Genomic DNA, 16557 nt, shown 5'->3' with positions numbered 1-16557 from the left:
TTTCTACTGACGTCAACAGTTTTTTGGGAGATCACGGCCCCGTGTGTACTTTTAACGCCATGTACAAGAACGTACATAAATGAAGGCACGGTCGCACAAGAGACCACGAGTCATCGGATGCATCGGCTTGGCACCGATTGGACGACGGGAGGGCGTCGGGGAATGGTTACTTGAGAAGATTGGATGTCAGCGGTAGCTAAAGGCTGAAAGACGTCTGCATGCAAAAAAAAAAAAAAAAAAAAAAAAAAAAAGCGTTAGAAAAAATATGAGACAAATAAAAGCAAAAATAAATTTTGAAAACAGCTCAAAAAATGATCAGGAAAAAAAATAGTATGAAAAACAGCCAAAACACTTCAATAAATTATGAGAAAAAAATTAAAAAACAAAAACTAATTTGTAAAACAGCACAAAAAACAATTTTCAACATAACAAAGATCAAGAAAAATGATTTGTGGTAAAAAACAGCACAAAGAAACAAACAAAAGACAGAAATATTTTTTAAAAATTCACTGAAAACCAAAAAAAAAAAAAAAAAAAAAATCTAATTTTTCCAAAAAAAATCCTGATTCTAAAAACCAAGAAAAAAATATTGAGTAGCACAAAGCAATCAGGGAAAAAAGATAAAATTTTGAAAAAATGGCCCAAAGAGGAAAACGAAACACAAAAAAATTTGAAAAAAAAAAAAAAAAAAATGAACCAAAAAAATTAAGTTGTTTATAAAACTCATTGGCTGCCAATGACAATTGATGTAATATTGGAAAACTAGCATTGAATGTTCATGTTTGAGTGCTAATGATGGCACTACACGTTCAATTTATTTTAGTCTAAATGAATTGGACGTATCACGCCGTCAATGCTGGCCAATCGGTTCACTAGGTACAATTTATTTGCATTTTGAACTGTATTTTTTTTAATCATAGTTCTCGAAAATGAAACCAATACATTCATTCATTCCAATTCAAACGAATTGGACGTTTACTGCCGTCAATGGCAGCCAATTCGTTAAGCTGGTGGAAAAAAATAAGTCATTAAAAAAAAAAAAAAAAAAAAAAAAAGAATAAAAGGCAAAAATGACAACTGCACCCTGAAAAAAACTAAAGACGAAGCAAAAAAAAAAAAAAAAAAAAAGTGGCCCAAACAAACCGCAAAAATCCATCTAAATCCAAAGCATTTAATTCCAGAGTGAACGCAGCAAAACAAACGATTCCCCGACGTCGTCCAACGGAAAAGCCGAAATCAATCGTCGGTGGTGTCCGTGTCATCGTTCAAATACTCCTCCTCGACGGGCGTGCCGCCGTTTTGCACGCCCCAGTCGTCGTCGTCGTACTCGATGCTGTCGTTGTCCTCCAACGGCTCGCGGTCCGTATCGCCCGCCGACGCGGGCCCGCCTCCGGCCGCCGCCCCATCAATCGGAGGTGCCTCGGCGGGCGGGTCGTCAGCCGGGGGCGGCGGCGCCGGGGCGTTGTTATTAGAGAGCGCGTCCCCGTCGTTGGCGCGCTCGTCCACGTGCACTCTCTGGTGGCACATGGGGCACGTGTCCTGGATGTAGAGCCATTTCCGCAGGCAGAGCGCGTGAAAGTAGTGCCGGCAGGGCGTGACCCGCGCCGAGGAGGCAAAGTCTTGGTAGCAGATGGCGCAGACGTCCTCGACACCGCGCAGGTTCTCGCCGCGCAGCTCGGGAAGCGAGTGGATCTTGCGCACGGCCGTGCGGCGGTTGATGAAAGTCCTCCAGCCGTTGCGCGCCTGCAGGTAGATGTTGAAGTAGGCGTGCAGGCACATCATGCAGGCGCGGATCTTGCTGCCCGACTCGAACATCATGGTGTAGGCGCCGTTGCCGAACATCACCACGCCGAACAGGAATTCCATCACGTTCCCCGTAGAGCGTACGTAGTACACATAGTCGTCCAGTTTCTCCCACAGCGTGTCCGACAGGCCGTCCGCCATAAACAGGGCGTACACAGTCAGCGACACCAGCACCTGACCGCCAGGGGGAGCCAGAGAGAGAATCAATCGGCAGTTGGAGAAGCCTCGGCCGACCTCAGTGAAATTGCCCAACCAATCAGATGCAAGTTTATAGAAAATGATGTCATTCGTTTGTGTTAGGTTTGTGCTAGGTTCACATCAATTATTTCAGTAATCGATTAATCAATGAACTACTTTGTTCGAATAATCGAGTAATCTGATAAGGAACATAAAAAATTTAAATACCTGAGCTGAGCCTCAAATGGTATGAGAAAAATAAACAAATTAGGATCTAAGTACAACTGGCAAACTTACATAGCAAAAGTAAGCTAGCTTAAATGCTATAAAATGCAAACTTTTTTTTCCCTAATGCGCTTAACAAATGGTCCAAACACATACCTCCCCACAAAGACGGCTAAATATACCAATAAACTAAATTATGACTACATTAAAAAATATTAGCTCAAACAAAAACTTAGCTTAGGTTGGTCTTAACAGGGAGCATCCGGATTCAGCCATTTGAAATGAGTTATACCTAGGGCTGCAGGCTAGCTATCGATTATTTTAGAAGTCGATTAATCGATGAACTACTTTGTTCGAGTAATCGGATAACGAACATAAAAAAATTAAAATACCTGAGCTGACCCTCAAACAGTATGACAAAAATAAACAAATTAGGATCTAAGTACAACAAAAGAACAATTGGCTAACTTACATAGCAAAAGTCCACTAGCTTAAATGCTATAAAATGCTATCGTTTTGTGCTCTTAACAAATGGTTGAAACATATTTCCACAAAAAAACAGCAAAATATACCAATAAACTAAATTACGAATGCATAAAAAAAAAATAGCTTGAACAAAAACTTATGTTTGTCTTAACAAGGAGCAGCTGGATTCAGCCATGTGAAATGAGTTATGCCATTTCACTGTTGCCACTACAGGGCAGTGTATCCACCCAAATCAATGAAACTGAATGCAAACACTTTCAAAACAAACCATTACAATGCCACTTTAATTAAACGAATACTCGGAGCAGCAAAACATGTCTTTTTCTTCTAATCGAATTACTCGAGTTGATCGATTAATAATAGCAGCACTAAATATTAACAATTCTTATTTATATAGGTCAATCTGAGGTCAACCATCACCCCAATTTGATTACAAAATGGCTAAAAATTGTGTCAATCGTTTGTGCTGTAAAAATTTTCATTTGTGCTGCTACCGTTATGTAGCACAAACAAATGGCACCCTTCTAGGTTCATTATAGGGCTGCAGCTATCGAATATTTTAGTAATCGAGTATTCGACTGAAAATTCTATCGATTAATCGAGTATTCGGATAAAAAACATTTTTTTGGGTAGGTAAGAAGCAATTATGAATATACGTGAGAAAACAAGACATTTCATCAAATATTGAACCAACAGCCAACAATTGCATCTCAGAAGTTACTAGAAAAAAAAGGGAAAAAAACCCCTATTTTTTACTGCTTTCACTCAAAAACTTCTAGATCTTGTAAAAAAAATCTCATTTCTTACCTAAAAAATTCATTACGCTTGATAACTCACTAGGGCTGCAGCTATCAATATTTTAGTAGTCGATTAATCGATGAACTAGTTAGTTCGAATAAGTGAGTAATCGGATAAACATGAAAAAATTAAAATACCTGAGCTGGGCCTCAAACGCCACATTAAAAAAAAAAAAAAATAAGGATCTACATATGTACAACAAAAGAACAATTGGCTAACTTACATCGCAAAAGTCCACTAGCTTGAATGCTATAAAATACTGTTTTTTATTTTTATTTTTTACAATGCTCTTAACAAATGGTTCAGACACATATTCCCACAAAAATTGGCTAAGTATACCTTTAAACTAAATTATGAATGCAATAAAAAACATTAGCTCAAACAAAAACCTAGCTTATGTTGGTCTTAACAGGGAGCAGCTGGATTTGGCCATGTAAAATGAGCAGACTAGAGGGCAGTGTATCCATTCAAATCAATGAAAATAAATGCAAACTTTCAAAAACAAACCATTACAACGGGACTTTAATTAAACGAATACTTGAAGCAGCAAAATTTAATTTGAATCTTTTTTTCTAATCGAATACTCGAGTTAATCGATTATTCGTTGCAGCACTAGTTCATTATGCAACAAATAGGGGGCTGCGAGTCACGTCATCACTTGAAATTAAAATCTCAAGCCCCCCAATTGTTTTTGTTTTTTTTCCAATTTGAAATTCAAATTACGATTAAATAGTTCATTTTTTTATTATTCTTTATTTTTAATTTAAAAAATGCCAAATAAAAATAAAGAGGATATTTACTACTGACTACTAATTTCTTGATTTGAATCTTGATTTAAACAAAAAAAATAATGAAAGAGAATTGGGGTTTTTTCTTTTTTAAAATAAAATATATTCTATAAATGAAAAATAAGGAAATCATGAATAAATAGGTAATTATTGTTTGTTTTTTTAAATTAAAAAATGTGTAATAAATAGAATATTTTTACGCACCATATGGGAACTAAATGGCTACCATAGATGGCGATGGACATCCAATCCATTTGGACCGGGAGTCCAGTCTCCCGGTTCACAAATTAGACGTCCACCGCCGTCAACGGCACTGAAACCTGATCATAAGGGTGCCCTTACCTTGAGACACAACTCCACGCAGAAGGCGGTGACGGCGAAGAGCCAAGTGTTGAGAGCGTAGTGGCGCAAGAGGATGTGGCTGAGCGCCACGGGCAGCGCGAAAAGCGCCGCCGACACCAACAGCACGGGAAAATGGCGGCGGAATGACGACACGTGAGAGGCGCTGAGCGACATCAGAACCGGGTCCGTCATGCCTTGGATGAAGTGCAGGATGGCCGTCAGCAGGAGGCACATGTTGCGGCTCAGCCGGACCTACGCGAGCGACCGGCGTCATCGTGTTGGATCACTAGCCAAACGTGACTTTTCAAAGGTTTGATAAGCCGTCCTACCAGGCGCTCCTCGGGGTCCAGGCCGCTAAGGCCCGTCTGCAGAGCCAGGATGAAGAAGAGCACTGGGGCCACGAAGCCCAAACGTTTATCCTCCTCCTCCGTCGAACCTGAACCACAAATGGTGCCGGCATTAGTATAATTTTATTTTTTCTTAATTAAAAAATAGTAATAATTAAAAAAATAATTAAAATGAAATAATTACGTTACATTAAATATGTTATACATCATCAAATTCAGTGTAAATTATAATCACAACAAATAAAAATTGAAGTCTAACGTACAACTAAGTTTTAAAAATAACATTATTTGCATTTAACTACAGATGTAAATAACAATCAAAATTCAGTTCTGTGCTAATTGTTTCTTCAGTTACTGTTCCGGTTATTTCATTAATTGCAAGTTTTAGTATTTGGTAACACTTTATTTGACAGTGGCGCGATAAGACTGTCGTTAGACAATCATAATTATGACATAACACTGTCATGACCATTAATGAATGCTTATAAAATATCATTTAGTGTAATCTGGCAAATGACCTCCCTTTTGAATGTAAAAGATGGACATAAATGGAGTTAGTGACATAATTTACCGGATGACACTAAATGAAATCTGTCATAAGCATTCCGTAATGCCCATGATAGTGTTATGTCATAATTGTGACGGTCTTATGACAGTCCCATGACGCCGCTGTCGAATTAAGTGTTACCTATTAAATAAATCAACAAATAAACTGCACTGAACTATAAACAGGCATGAAAATGGGTCAGGGGTTAAAAAGGTGAGAAGGGTGTGGAGGACATATGTTCCGGCGTTCTGCCAAAGTGTCCTACATCAGCGAAACATCCTATATGAGGCGAATTTGACACCCAAAGCACTACCGTGCGCTCTCAATTTGTTTTGTTTAGATGCATACAGGTAGAACATACTAAAAAAAGACTCAAATGTAGTTATATCAAATAAGGATGGTTTAAATAGGCTATGTGACTAATGTGGTCAAATGCTTTATAGCTGCCACAAAAAAAACAATGGTTAAAAGTATGAGGGTAATACATGCAAAAAATATTTTTTCAGGCAATGAAAAGGTGATAAAAAACTCAATAAAAACAAAAATAGTGAGTACTCGCTAGGGATGGGAATTGATAGGATTTTTACGATTCCGATTTCATTATCGATATTGCTTAACGAGTCGATTCTTTATCGATTCTCTTATCGATTTAATTTGGGGAAAAAGAACAAACGTTTTGATTGGCATCGAGTATGTTTAATCAGAAGTCACAACCTTACAAACTCACAACAAGGTCAAAAGAGGCCCAAAGCCTCACTATTAACTGTGTCAATAAGTGGCAAATGCACAAGAATGTGTAACATTTTACTAAACATTTTTCTAATAGAAATGAAAAATATTGGTAAATATTGGCATATAGGTCGTTGGTTTGCCGTTAGCAATATGTGTTAAACTTGCAGGGGTCCCCAAACTTTTTCCAGTGAGGGCCGCATAACTTTTCCCTTCTCTAATGAGAGGCCGAGGTCAGTTTGTAACAGAAAAAGTGTGACGATTGCAGGAGTGCCTAAATGTAAAAAATTATTGATTTTCAGAAAGCCACAATCAAATTACCCTTTCTGGATATTTCACGGAACAAAAGTAAATAAAATAAAAATAATAATATAATATAATAATGATTAATAATAATAACACTATTAATCAAACAGATCATTACCAAATAACCCTCTCTGAGTTCTTCACAGAAAAAGGCCAGAAAATAAATAACACTATTAGGGAAAAAAAAAAAAAAAAGCTCTCTGGTATTGTTCAGGGGGCCGGACCAAATGGCGGGGCGGGCCGTAGTTTGGGGACCCCTGTTAAAGCGTATTATTTAGCAGTATATTGAAATGCATGCCTTTTATTAGTTTTTATGGTGCTTTCACACTCAAGTGGGGGCGCCCTTGCGCTTCCTCACGCGAAGAAGAACGCGCTCACGTGAAGAAGAGCGCGCTTACACGCGAAGAAGAAGAAATGCCGCATCCAAGCGAGTTAGTGAGAGAGGGAAGCACTGCTACGAGGCTACGTTCTTTGTTAATGTTTGTAAAATATCTACAGAGGCAACGCCTGTATGTATCATCTTTTGTGTTGTTGTTGTGTGTTTCCACTCGCGATCTGACACTTAAATCCAGTTGTGTAGTGGTTTGAACGATGTGCTAATGCAAGCGAACGCATGCTAACTGTTTTGTTATTACTGAATTAGCAGTTAATCATCGCTGATTTACGTTGATGCAAACCTGTTTGTTATTGGGGACGAAATTGATTTGTTTCACTTCTATTTTCAATTTCACTCTTCAAGTGATGGTTGAATAAAGTCAGCAAATTATACCAACATCTTCTGTATCGTCATTTCGGAGTTCAGCTAGCTGTATAGCTGTCTCGGTGAGGACAGTGCAGTCTATTCCCTCCCAATGCAGTTATCTCCACCTTCCCTCCCGATGCAGTTATCTCCACCTTGCAATGATTGCAAGTCGTTTTGTTGCAATTTTTCCTCGTGAAGTGAAGACACACTTTCGAGCGTTTGAACCTATGTGCTGTCATTGTTATGTTTATGGCTACAATGCTCGTGCTTCGTGCTAAACCATCGTAACCTTTCATTTTCACCCTCTTTCCTGGTGAAGTGTTGCCAAACTTTGGAGCGGGTGGTTCTTGGCGCCATGCTAGTTTGATGCGTTTGGACAACAAGACAGTCACGACGCAATATGCGTCTTCAGGACTCGTTAAAGGGATTGTTAAGGCTTTTTCATTGTGATGTTGAGGCCTCCAAACACTAGGAACCGGTTCCGAATTGGAATCGGATTTCGATTCCCATCCCTAGTACTCGCTGCTTCTAATCGATGTGCGCATGCGTGCGAATGTTTGCGCGAGCGCCCTGAGCATTCTGTAGACGTTTCGCCGCGTAGCGAGGAATTGCCGAACACCGGTACACTGAACAACCCAACAAAATATTGAGCTCTGTCGACACACACTGTGTTTCAGTAATCTGCAGGAGGCACCACAGACACACATATACCTTGTGCTGGCCATGTTTTATTTAGAAACAAAGTTTACTTTGAAGCTAAACGAGTTAGGTGTTCAACCCTGTACACGAATGTCGCACTGAAAAAAAGGCGCTACACGTCCCTTAAATATCAATTACAGTGATATTAGAGAGAAGCTTGCGTCTCTTCTTTTATGTTAACGTTAAATACACAAGCTTGATGCTAACTTAACAGGAGCTATTTTCAATATGCTGGCAAATGCATTCATCTAAAAAAATATTGAGAGTGATACCTCTCCTCGTCCAGCGAACGGGAATTTGTGCTTAGGGCAAGATAATCTGTCTGATCTTTGACGCTATTCTTTTTTCCCCCCACTTCAAACTTGTTTCTCACTCAGCGGCTGTTATTATAACCTCAACGAAGTCGCTCTCCCAGCCAAGCCTAGGCTAACATTCGTCTATGTAAGTTTTTAGTTTGAATATTGAATCTGAAAGGAAAATGTGTGTTTTTTGGCGAACTTTTCCATGGTGCTAATCTGTTGAAGCTACTCACACATGGAAAAATACGAGTGTACAACGTTTTAAATGTATTCATTTTGTATATTTCAGTTACCGCGATTTGAGAGCTCAATAAATTGAAGAAAAGTACGCCTTGTGTTTCGAGTGCTTGTTTTTTGGGTTCGCTGGAATAGCGTCACTGACACACAAAGCAACAAACAAGAAGGGGTGAGCGCTGCTGCCCCAAGCCACTTCTGGCTGACACATGAAAAATAGCGAATATCAGGCACGGACTAAGGGCGCAAAATTTGAAGCACAAAGTCATGAGGGATCACTGTAATTGTTTCAATAAGATTTTAGAAATAGAAAGGAATAATTAAAAAAAAAAAAAAAAAAGATTCTAATTGAAATGTCTCATAAAAAACGAAGCAAAATGAAAACATGAACTATCAATACAGCATATAAACTCTAAATACGAAATACAAATTATTCATTTAAAATTCAAATTCAAATATAAATGTGCTGCTACTGACGCACCAATGAAAGTGAGGATGCTGAGGCCCAGGTAGTGCGCTACCGACGAGATGACGGCGCTCATGCCCAGAACGGTCAGCGTGGAGTCGCAGCCGGAGATGATCAGGTTGCTCGTCACGTCCCAAAACACGTCCCAGCTCAGCGGTTGAACCTAAAATGGGCCAGTGAGGTGTCACAACTTCACCAACAAAACCCGACCTTGGCGACGTTTTTACCTGAGAGTCCAAACTCCCATCATCGCTCTCCCGCCGCACGGCCCGCACCACATACACCAGGATGAGCGCTTGGGCCGTGACGCGGCTCAGCCAGAAGACCCGCAGCACGTCCGGGAATCGGATTCTCTTCCAGGTGTCCTTGAGCAGCAGCTGCAGGCCGTACATGCGGTACATGTGACGCACCAGCAGGTACACGTATCGACACGAGTAGTAGAAATGTTTGAGGCGTGCTGCCAGGCACGCCGCCGTGTTGAGCGCCAGGACCCCGCCCGACAAGATGGCCGCCGTGCGCCGCGTGTCCGGGGGCAGCTCCATCATCATCCCCCACGACGGCACAGTCACGTCCAGGATCACCAGCGACGCCTGCGTCGAGCGCAGGCCCAGGAGGTAGACGTAACCCACGCCCAACGCCAGCTGCACGGTCACCAGGGCCAGCCACGGCGCCGGCCCCTTTCGTGGCGGCCGGAAACCCGCCGTTTTATAGTAGGCTCCATACAGGTCCGGATGGGTGGCGGCGTGGTAGTTGATCAGGATGGCCGCCGCGGCCAGCGCCACGGCCAGGAAAAGGGAGTAGAACTTGAACAGGGCCTTTTGCGATAGGAGCAGAACCACGGCGGAGACCAGCACACCTGCAAAATGGCCGACCGGCAGTCAAATTTAGGGCTGCAGCAATCAATTATTTAGGTAGTCAATTAATATATCAACCAGTTAGTTTGAATAATCGAGTAATCAGATTACGAACATTTATGGAGTTGCAGAGTAAGTTTTAGGAGATGTACCGTATTGGCCCGAATATAAGATGGCCTTGATTATAAGACGACCCCCTCTTTTTCAAGACTTAAGTTTGAAAAAAGACTTTTTGAACACCAAATTAATTTTTATACAGGAAATAATTACATCTGAAAAAAATGATTATAACAATATATTTGAGATAAAAAGCATGTTATTTTGCCTCATTCAAATCTTAATATCTGAACATTTAAATATGTAAACTAAAGTGCAATCACATTCGTAAATGAATGGCTCCTGGTTTTGAAATGTAAATAAACCAATCTATTGTGATAAAACAACAAAATTGCAATAACTGCATTAACGAACAAAGTGAAGTCTAACTCTAACTGTTGTCTTGAAATAAATCTGAATAAGGAAAAACATTGCAATAAAATAATGCAAACTGGTTAAACTTCAGAGTAGCTGAGATCTGCCATGACAGAACATCGCTTCAATGATATCTGGCGCCATCTAGCGTCGTGAATGGGTATAATGTCTAGACTGCAAATATAAGACGACCCCCTCTTTTTCAGTCTAATTTCAATGAGAAAAACAGTCTTATTTTCTGGCCAATACGGTATATATACATATAGTTTTTTTTAACTACATGTACAGTGTATCACAAAAAAGACTACACCCCTCGCATTTCTTCATAAAAGATGACATAGACGGCAAAATCCACAACCCTCGTTGCCCTGACAACAGTAAGTCCCGAATCCTCCAGTCCAATCCACAAATAGACAATAATCCTAAACACCGCTGAAACATACCCTTCTTTTCCCACTTTTTCAGTCTTATTTCAATGCAAAAAACACCGTCTTATATTTGGGCCAATACGTTACAACAGATAAACTAGTGTTTATGCTTGCAATATTTATTTTGGCTTGCTAAGATTGCGCTGTCAAAAGAGCATCAAATGCGAATACAAAATAAAATTCACCAGTACAGATTCAGAATTGCAATCTGCATTTTGTTTTCTTGCTGTACCGAAATGAACCAAACCGTGACCTCAAAACCGAGGTACGTACCGAATCGAGATTTTTGTGTACCATTACACCCCTAGTATTATTATATTATTATTCCAAATTTTACTTTTAATTTATTTGTTTTGCTATGTGAAATTGCCATTTGTAATAGTACTAGCAGTATTTATTAATGATTTAGTGTAGGTTTTTTGGGCTGTGGAACGAATTGATGGAATTATAATGTATTGGGAAAATCCTGCTCGACATACGACCATTTCAACTTACAAACAAGCAAGGGTGAAAGTGGCTAGTATTTCTTGCAGGAACTCCCCGATGTGAAGGTTGCCACGGAGCCATAATTTTTTTTAATTTTTTTCTTTTTTGGGGGGGAGGCAGGGGGCAAACCTCCTAAAACTACTGAAATGCCAAGAAAACTGTTTCAGAACAGTTATTTCTATGACACATACATAACACATATTTTTTCAATGATTTGCAAAATAAAAGTTAACAAAAACAGCAGTAACCCCAACCTCCTCGGATAACTGCAGCAGCTAGGGAAACCTCCATGCCGTCCGTGGAATAAAATAAATGATAAATATCGGTGGAAACGGATTACGCTACACAAGCACTTTATTATGCTTATTATTAACACTTGTGAATGCAAATCTGACGTTAGTAGATTGTCTTCTTCTTGGAGATGAAATGCATGTGTGGCAGCTCAGCATTTAAAAAAAGATTTCTTAACATAAAGTTTTAACAGTTGCCGTCATATTTTTGGAATTGAAGCACTATGTACCGTAGCAGCATTCTGGCCCTGAATCTTATACCGGAACTGCGTTCCTGACCGTACTGGCCCACTTTCACCACTGCAAACAAGGTCCTGGAATGAATTGACTTCATATGTAGAGTTACCACTGTAATGAATGGGGAGAATGGGGGAAATGGGATGTATGCCAAAAAGCAGTCAGCACATTTGTAGTTTTTTGTGTGGCAGGGTTCCTGCCACAGGCAGGAAAGTCAATTAGTGCCGTTGAAAGCGATACCAATGTTTTTGGTGACATTACTTCTTATAAAACATATTTTTTAAATAAATGACAATATACCATCTTGATAATTTTGTCGCTTTATAGCCCTTCAAAATAAAAAATAAAAACAAATAACTAACACCTTAAAGACCCTATCTTTTATACCGATCGGATGATCGAATCAGTAATCTCGGTAAAATTGACACTGTGGTCATGCAATTCCACTGCAGCCAAAATAAACCGTGACGTCGTGATAACCAACCAAACCTGCTCTAAAAATATGTTCTTTACATTACGCACACAATAACTTTGGCATATTAATATTTGCGACAATCAAACTCAGGAAACACAACAACAACCTTCCTGATTTTCAAACGGCTATATTAGTTTATATATTAAACGGCAAAGGACGTCCAACCCATCGAACGATCACACAGCCCAAATGGATTAGACGTCTAAGTGTCGTCAATGGCAATGAAACATGATCATTCAATTAGCGCCATGACAGTACTTGACATGTACGTGAACATATAATTATGACAATTTATGGTTCAGCTGTTTTTGACTGACAGTTGACGTAACACCGCGGCGAGTTGACATTAGCTAGCTGTTCGCTACTACTGTAACGTCTGTCAATCAAACTTACCCATAACTCGGAGCAAGCCGGTTCCGACGGTACCAGCCCATCCCGGCCCGGGGTCATAGTACGAGTTAAAAATCGCGTCGATAATAAAAATACACGGGACCCGCAGAGCCACATCGAGCACCACCAAGGCCTGATGGCCTATCCGGGTTTGGGTGGACGCCATGCGGCTTCGGGCTCAAAGCTCACGGTCCCACCCAGTCCGGGTCGTCCATGGACCGTAAACGGACATGAAAGTCACCCGCTGGCAGGTTCGGTTCTTCGGTTTAGCTCAGGCTTGGCTCGGCTTGGCAGCTAAGAGCCGCGGCCGCCATGTTGGGACACTTTAACTTTTCCCGTGCTTCTTCTTCGTTGGTGGAAAATGTAGGGCAGTGCTATCTTGTGGTACACTACTGCCGTTCAACGGCTAAATGCAGAGTTACAACGTTAACTGTAGTACTGTAATACTGACTGATGTGCCCATAAAGCCTAAATTTCCCACTTGAATCAATGGTACCTGAAACACACAAATGCAATGAGATTAAGAAAAAAAAAATGCTAACCACTGTTTGGCTGCCATTGACAGCAATAGACGTCCAATCCATTTGAATTGGGAGGGCAGACAGTGAATAATCATTTTCCGATTTCAGTACCAGTGACAGCATGTAAAAAAAAACATCATGCTAAATAATACGAACATTCTGTCAACTCATGGCAAAGTAATAAATTGAATAAATTGTGAAAATGACTAAAACTAGAAACAAAAACAATAATATAAACAGCCCACCTAAAAAAGAAACTAAAAGTATATATTTTTAAAACTGCCAAAAGTCAAACAACATACAAATTAAAAAAAGAAGCGAGAAACACCTTTCAAAAAGCAACCAAGCAAACAAAAAAAAATTGACCTTGCCAAAAAAACAAACAAAAAAAAAAAAAACTAATTGCCACGAAGCAGACAAACTAACAGACAAAAAAGGTTTAAAGCAACACTAGGGTAACTTTCCAGTTTTGGTCGATTTTTGCGATTTTAGCAGGTGTACAAAAGTGGTAGTGTTTTGCCTCGAAAAATCCTGATCTCCCGGTCGTCTGTAGATGGATTCAACGACATTTCGGTTTCCAGCAGCTGTGTGACGGATGGATGGTAATGAGGTAATAAATCCAGTTGTGGCTAAACAATAGCATATGATGACGTTGAATAACAGAAACGTATGATTTTATATCGTACCCCCCCAACGACATCAGTTGGGGGGGATGTCACGCCAGTGAGTGACAGCTGGGCCAATGCTAATTATTGAGTGTCCTTTTATCCTGTTAGCCTCCCTTAGCCTACCGTTTTTGCATGGCAGGGTTCCTGCCACACTCCTCAAACTTAATTAGTCCCAGTAAAAGCGATACAGACCCCCTCAACATATGAAAAATGTGTCAACTAGTTGTCAGTCAACATATCATTACAAATGTTATGAAAATGTTTTATAAAGGTTGAAAAGTTACCTAATGTTGCTTTAACTGTCTGACAAAAAAAAGTTCTGAAAAACTGAAAACCCTCCAAAAATCAAGCAATAAGCAAATTTTTTTGTTAATGCCAAATAGAAAACAAACCAAAAAACTAGGGCTGTCAAAATTATCGTGTTAACGGGCTGTAATTAATTTTTTAAATTAACCACGTTAAAATATTTGACGCAATTAACGCACATGCCCCGCTCAAACAGACTAAAATGACAGTACAGTGTAATGTCAGCTTGTTACTTGTTTTTTGGTGTTTGGCTCCCTCTGCTGGCGCTTGGGTCCAACTGATTTTATGGGTTAGTACCATGAGTGAGCATGGTGTCATTATTGATATCAACAATGGCGAGCTACTAGTTTATTTTTTGATTGCAAATTTTGCAAGTTTTAATAAAAGAACATTAAGAGATTAAGATTAAGATTGAGATTAAGATTTTTTTGCTCCCGATCCGATCCCGATCGTTTTAGTTTGAGTATCTGCCGATCCCGATATTTCCCGATCCGATTGCTTTTCTTTTTATGCTTCCGATTCAATTCCAATCATTCCCGATAATTTTTCCCGATCATATACATTTTGGCAATGCATTAAGAAAAAAATGAATACAACTCGAAAAAAACATTCAACATACAGTACATAAGTACTGTATTTGTTTATTATGACAATAAATCCTCAAGATGGCATTTACATTATAAACATTCTTTCTGTGAGAGGGATCCACAGATAGAAAGACTTGTAATTCTTAAAGGATAAATGTGACTTTGTATATTGTGACTAAATATTGCCATCTAGTGTATTTGTTGAGCTTTCAGTAAATGATACTGCATCCATTTAACTGTTCTGCCCAAATGCGTGATGGGAAGTGCAACCATGACTGCGTAGGGGCACCAATTCATATATCTTCTCTGCGTTGGGAAAGAACATAGGGTGTTAAGATAATGATCAACTACTACCTTTCTTCCCCACATTACCTCTCACGATATTTTTAATTGCTAAGAGAGGGATTGTAAGGCTTTAGCCAAATAAAAACAGGCGCCAAAGGCTGTCAAAACTCCCTCTACTAATTATACCCTGCCTTTTAGCTCGATATAAAGGTAAAACTGCGCCTTTATAGATTGAACGCGATAATGCGTGAGAGGGTCGTGCAGCGCATGCATTAATTAATTAACGTGGTTAATTCAAAAACATTAATTACCGCTGTTAACGCAATCAATTTGATAGCCCTACTTAAGTAACGTCTGTAACGTTAAATACAATTAGAAAACGAGTTAAATAAAATATTTTTATATATTAAAAAAAGGCATGTCCGATATTTTTTTGCCGATTCCGATACTTTGAAAATGACACGATCGGACATCTTTGGTTTTAATATAAAATTCCTATAACTTGTACTAACATTTATCTTTTAAGAAATACAAGTCTTTCTATCCATGGATCGCTTTAAGAGAATGTTAATAATGTTAATGCCAGCTTGATTTATTGTTATAATAAATAAATACAGTACTTATGTACCGTATGTTGAATGTATATATCCGTCTTGCGTCTTATCTTTCCATTCCAACAATAATTTACAGAAAAATATGGCATATTTTAGAGATGGTTTGAATTCCGATTAATTACAATTAATTAATTTTTAAGCTGTAATTAACTCGATTAAAAATTTTAAGCGTTTGACAGCTCTTAAAAAAACAATTGGTTTAATGGGCCAAAAGCAACAAAAACACAATTAGGAAAAATATATAGATTGATCACTGCCAACCGTCCCTGTTCAAATAGATTGGACCTCCATTGCCGTCAATGGTAGCAAAAAAGAACACAATAGAACAGAAGTATATTGCTGCAATACCAGAGAAGGACGTGCTCTGCATAAACTCTGCGATTGGCTGGCGACCAGTCCAGGGTGGTTTCCCGCTTTTACAGGAAGTCAGCTAGCATTAGCTAGACGTAGCAGATTGGGCACTTGTATTAAAAGTCATGAGCGCTCACTCTGTTTCCAGCGCTGTCAGCCCCTGTCCTTAATATGACATCACACAGCTGCTCGGTCTTTGCGTGAGAGGCGAGCAGTCCTTTGTTGCGCCCGTTTCCAGAGGCGTGCGTCCTCGGCGGCGCCCCGCCTTTCTTGCTAGCGCCACCCTCCACGCCGGCCGCGGAGGATGGAAACCTGCCCGGTGGAAATCGAGGCCTTCCGCCGCGACATGTTCGAGGTCACCAGGAACGGGCAGCTGGTCAATGTCACGCTCTACCAGATGATCCTGGAAATCAAGCGGCAGACCCAGATGGACCTGGACGAGCTGCGTCAGAGCCTGCGGGACATCTGCGCCCGGCTTCGCGCCATCTCCGAGAAGGTGGACCGGCTTGTGGAGCCCTCGCCGGCATGGACCCGACTTCGCCTAGCCTGCAACCATTACATCAACACCCCCGCCACCGCCCTGACCATCGGCCTCCTGCTGGCCTG

The 16557-nt window shown here is 40.1% G+C and overlaps 1 protein-coding gene across 1 annotated transcript; it reads right to left on the bottom strand.

Moving 5' to 3' along the window:
• Positions 1-1058: 1058 nt before the first annotated feature.
• rnf139 (ring finger protein 139) lies at positions 1059-16002 on the bottom strand. Its single transcript, XM_057828490.1, has 7 exons — positions 15949-16002; positions 12623-13115; positions 9216-9844; positions 9004-9151; positions 4949-5055; positions 4620-4871; positions 1059-1977 (listed from the first exon to the last, which is right to left on the bottom strand). Exons 2-7 carry the CDS (start codon positions 12783-12785, stop codon positions 1237-1239), a joined length of 2040 nt encoding a protein of 679 aa, XP_057684473.1. The 5' UTR covers positions 12786-13115; positions 15949-16002; the 3' UTR covers positions 1059-1236.
• Positions 16003-16557: the final 555 nt, after the last annotated feature.

The sequence above is a fragment of the Corythoichthys intestinalis genome, chromosome 22 (genome assembly GCF_030265065.1).
Source record: "Corythoichthys intestinalis isolate RoL2023-P3 chromosome 22, ASM3026506v1, whole genome shotgun sequence".
NCBI lineage: Eukaryota > Metazoa > Chordata > Actinopteri > Syngnathiformes > Syngnathidae > Corythoichthys > Corythoichthys intestinalis.
The sequence above is the reverse complement of the archived record's forward strand: the minus strand, read 5'-3'. Positions and strand labels throughout refer to the sequence as shown.

Excerpts from the sequence above, each read along its gene's own strand:
- rnf139 (XM_057828490.1), bottom strand. The coding sequence starts at position 12,785 with ATGGCGTCCACCCAAACCCGGATAGGCCATCAGGCCTTGGTGGTGCTC. Across the intron at positions 9,845-12,622 it reads CGGCTTGCTCCGAGTTATGG|GTGTGCTGGTCTCCGCCGTG; the intron begins GTAAGTTTGATT and ends GCCATTTTGCAG. Across the intron at positions 1,978-4,619 it reads GCGTGGAGTTGTGTCTCAAG|GTGCTGGTGTCGCTGACTGT; the intron begins GTAAGGGCACCC and ends CCTGGCGGTCAG.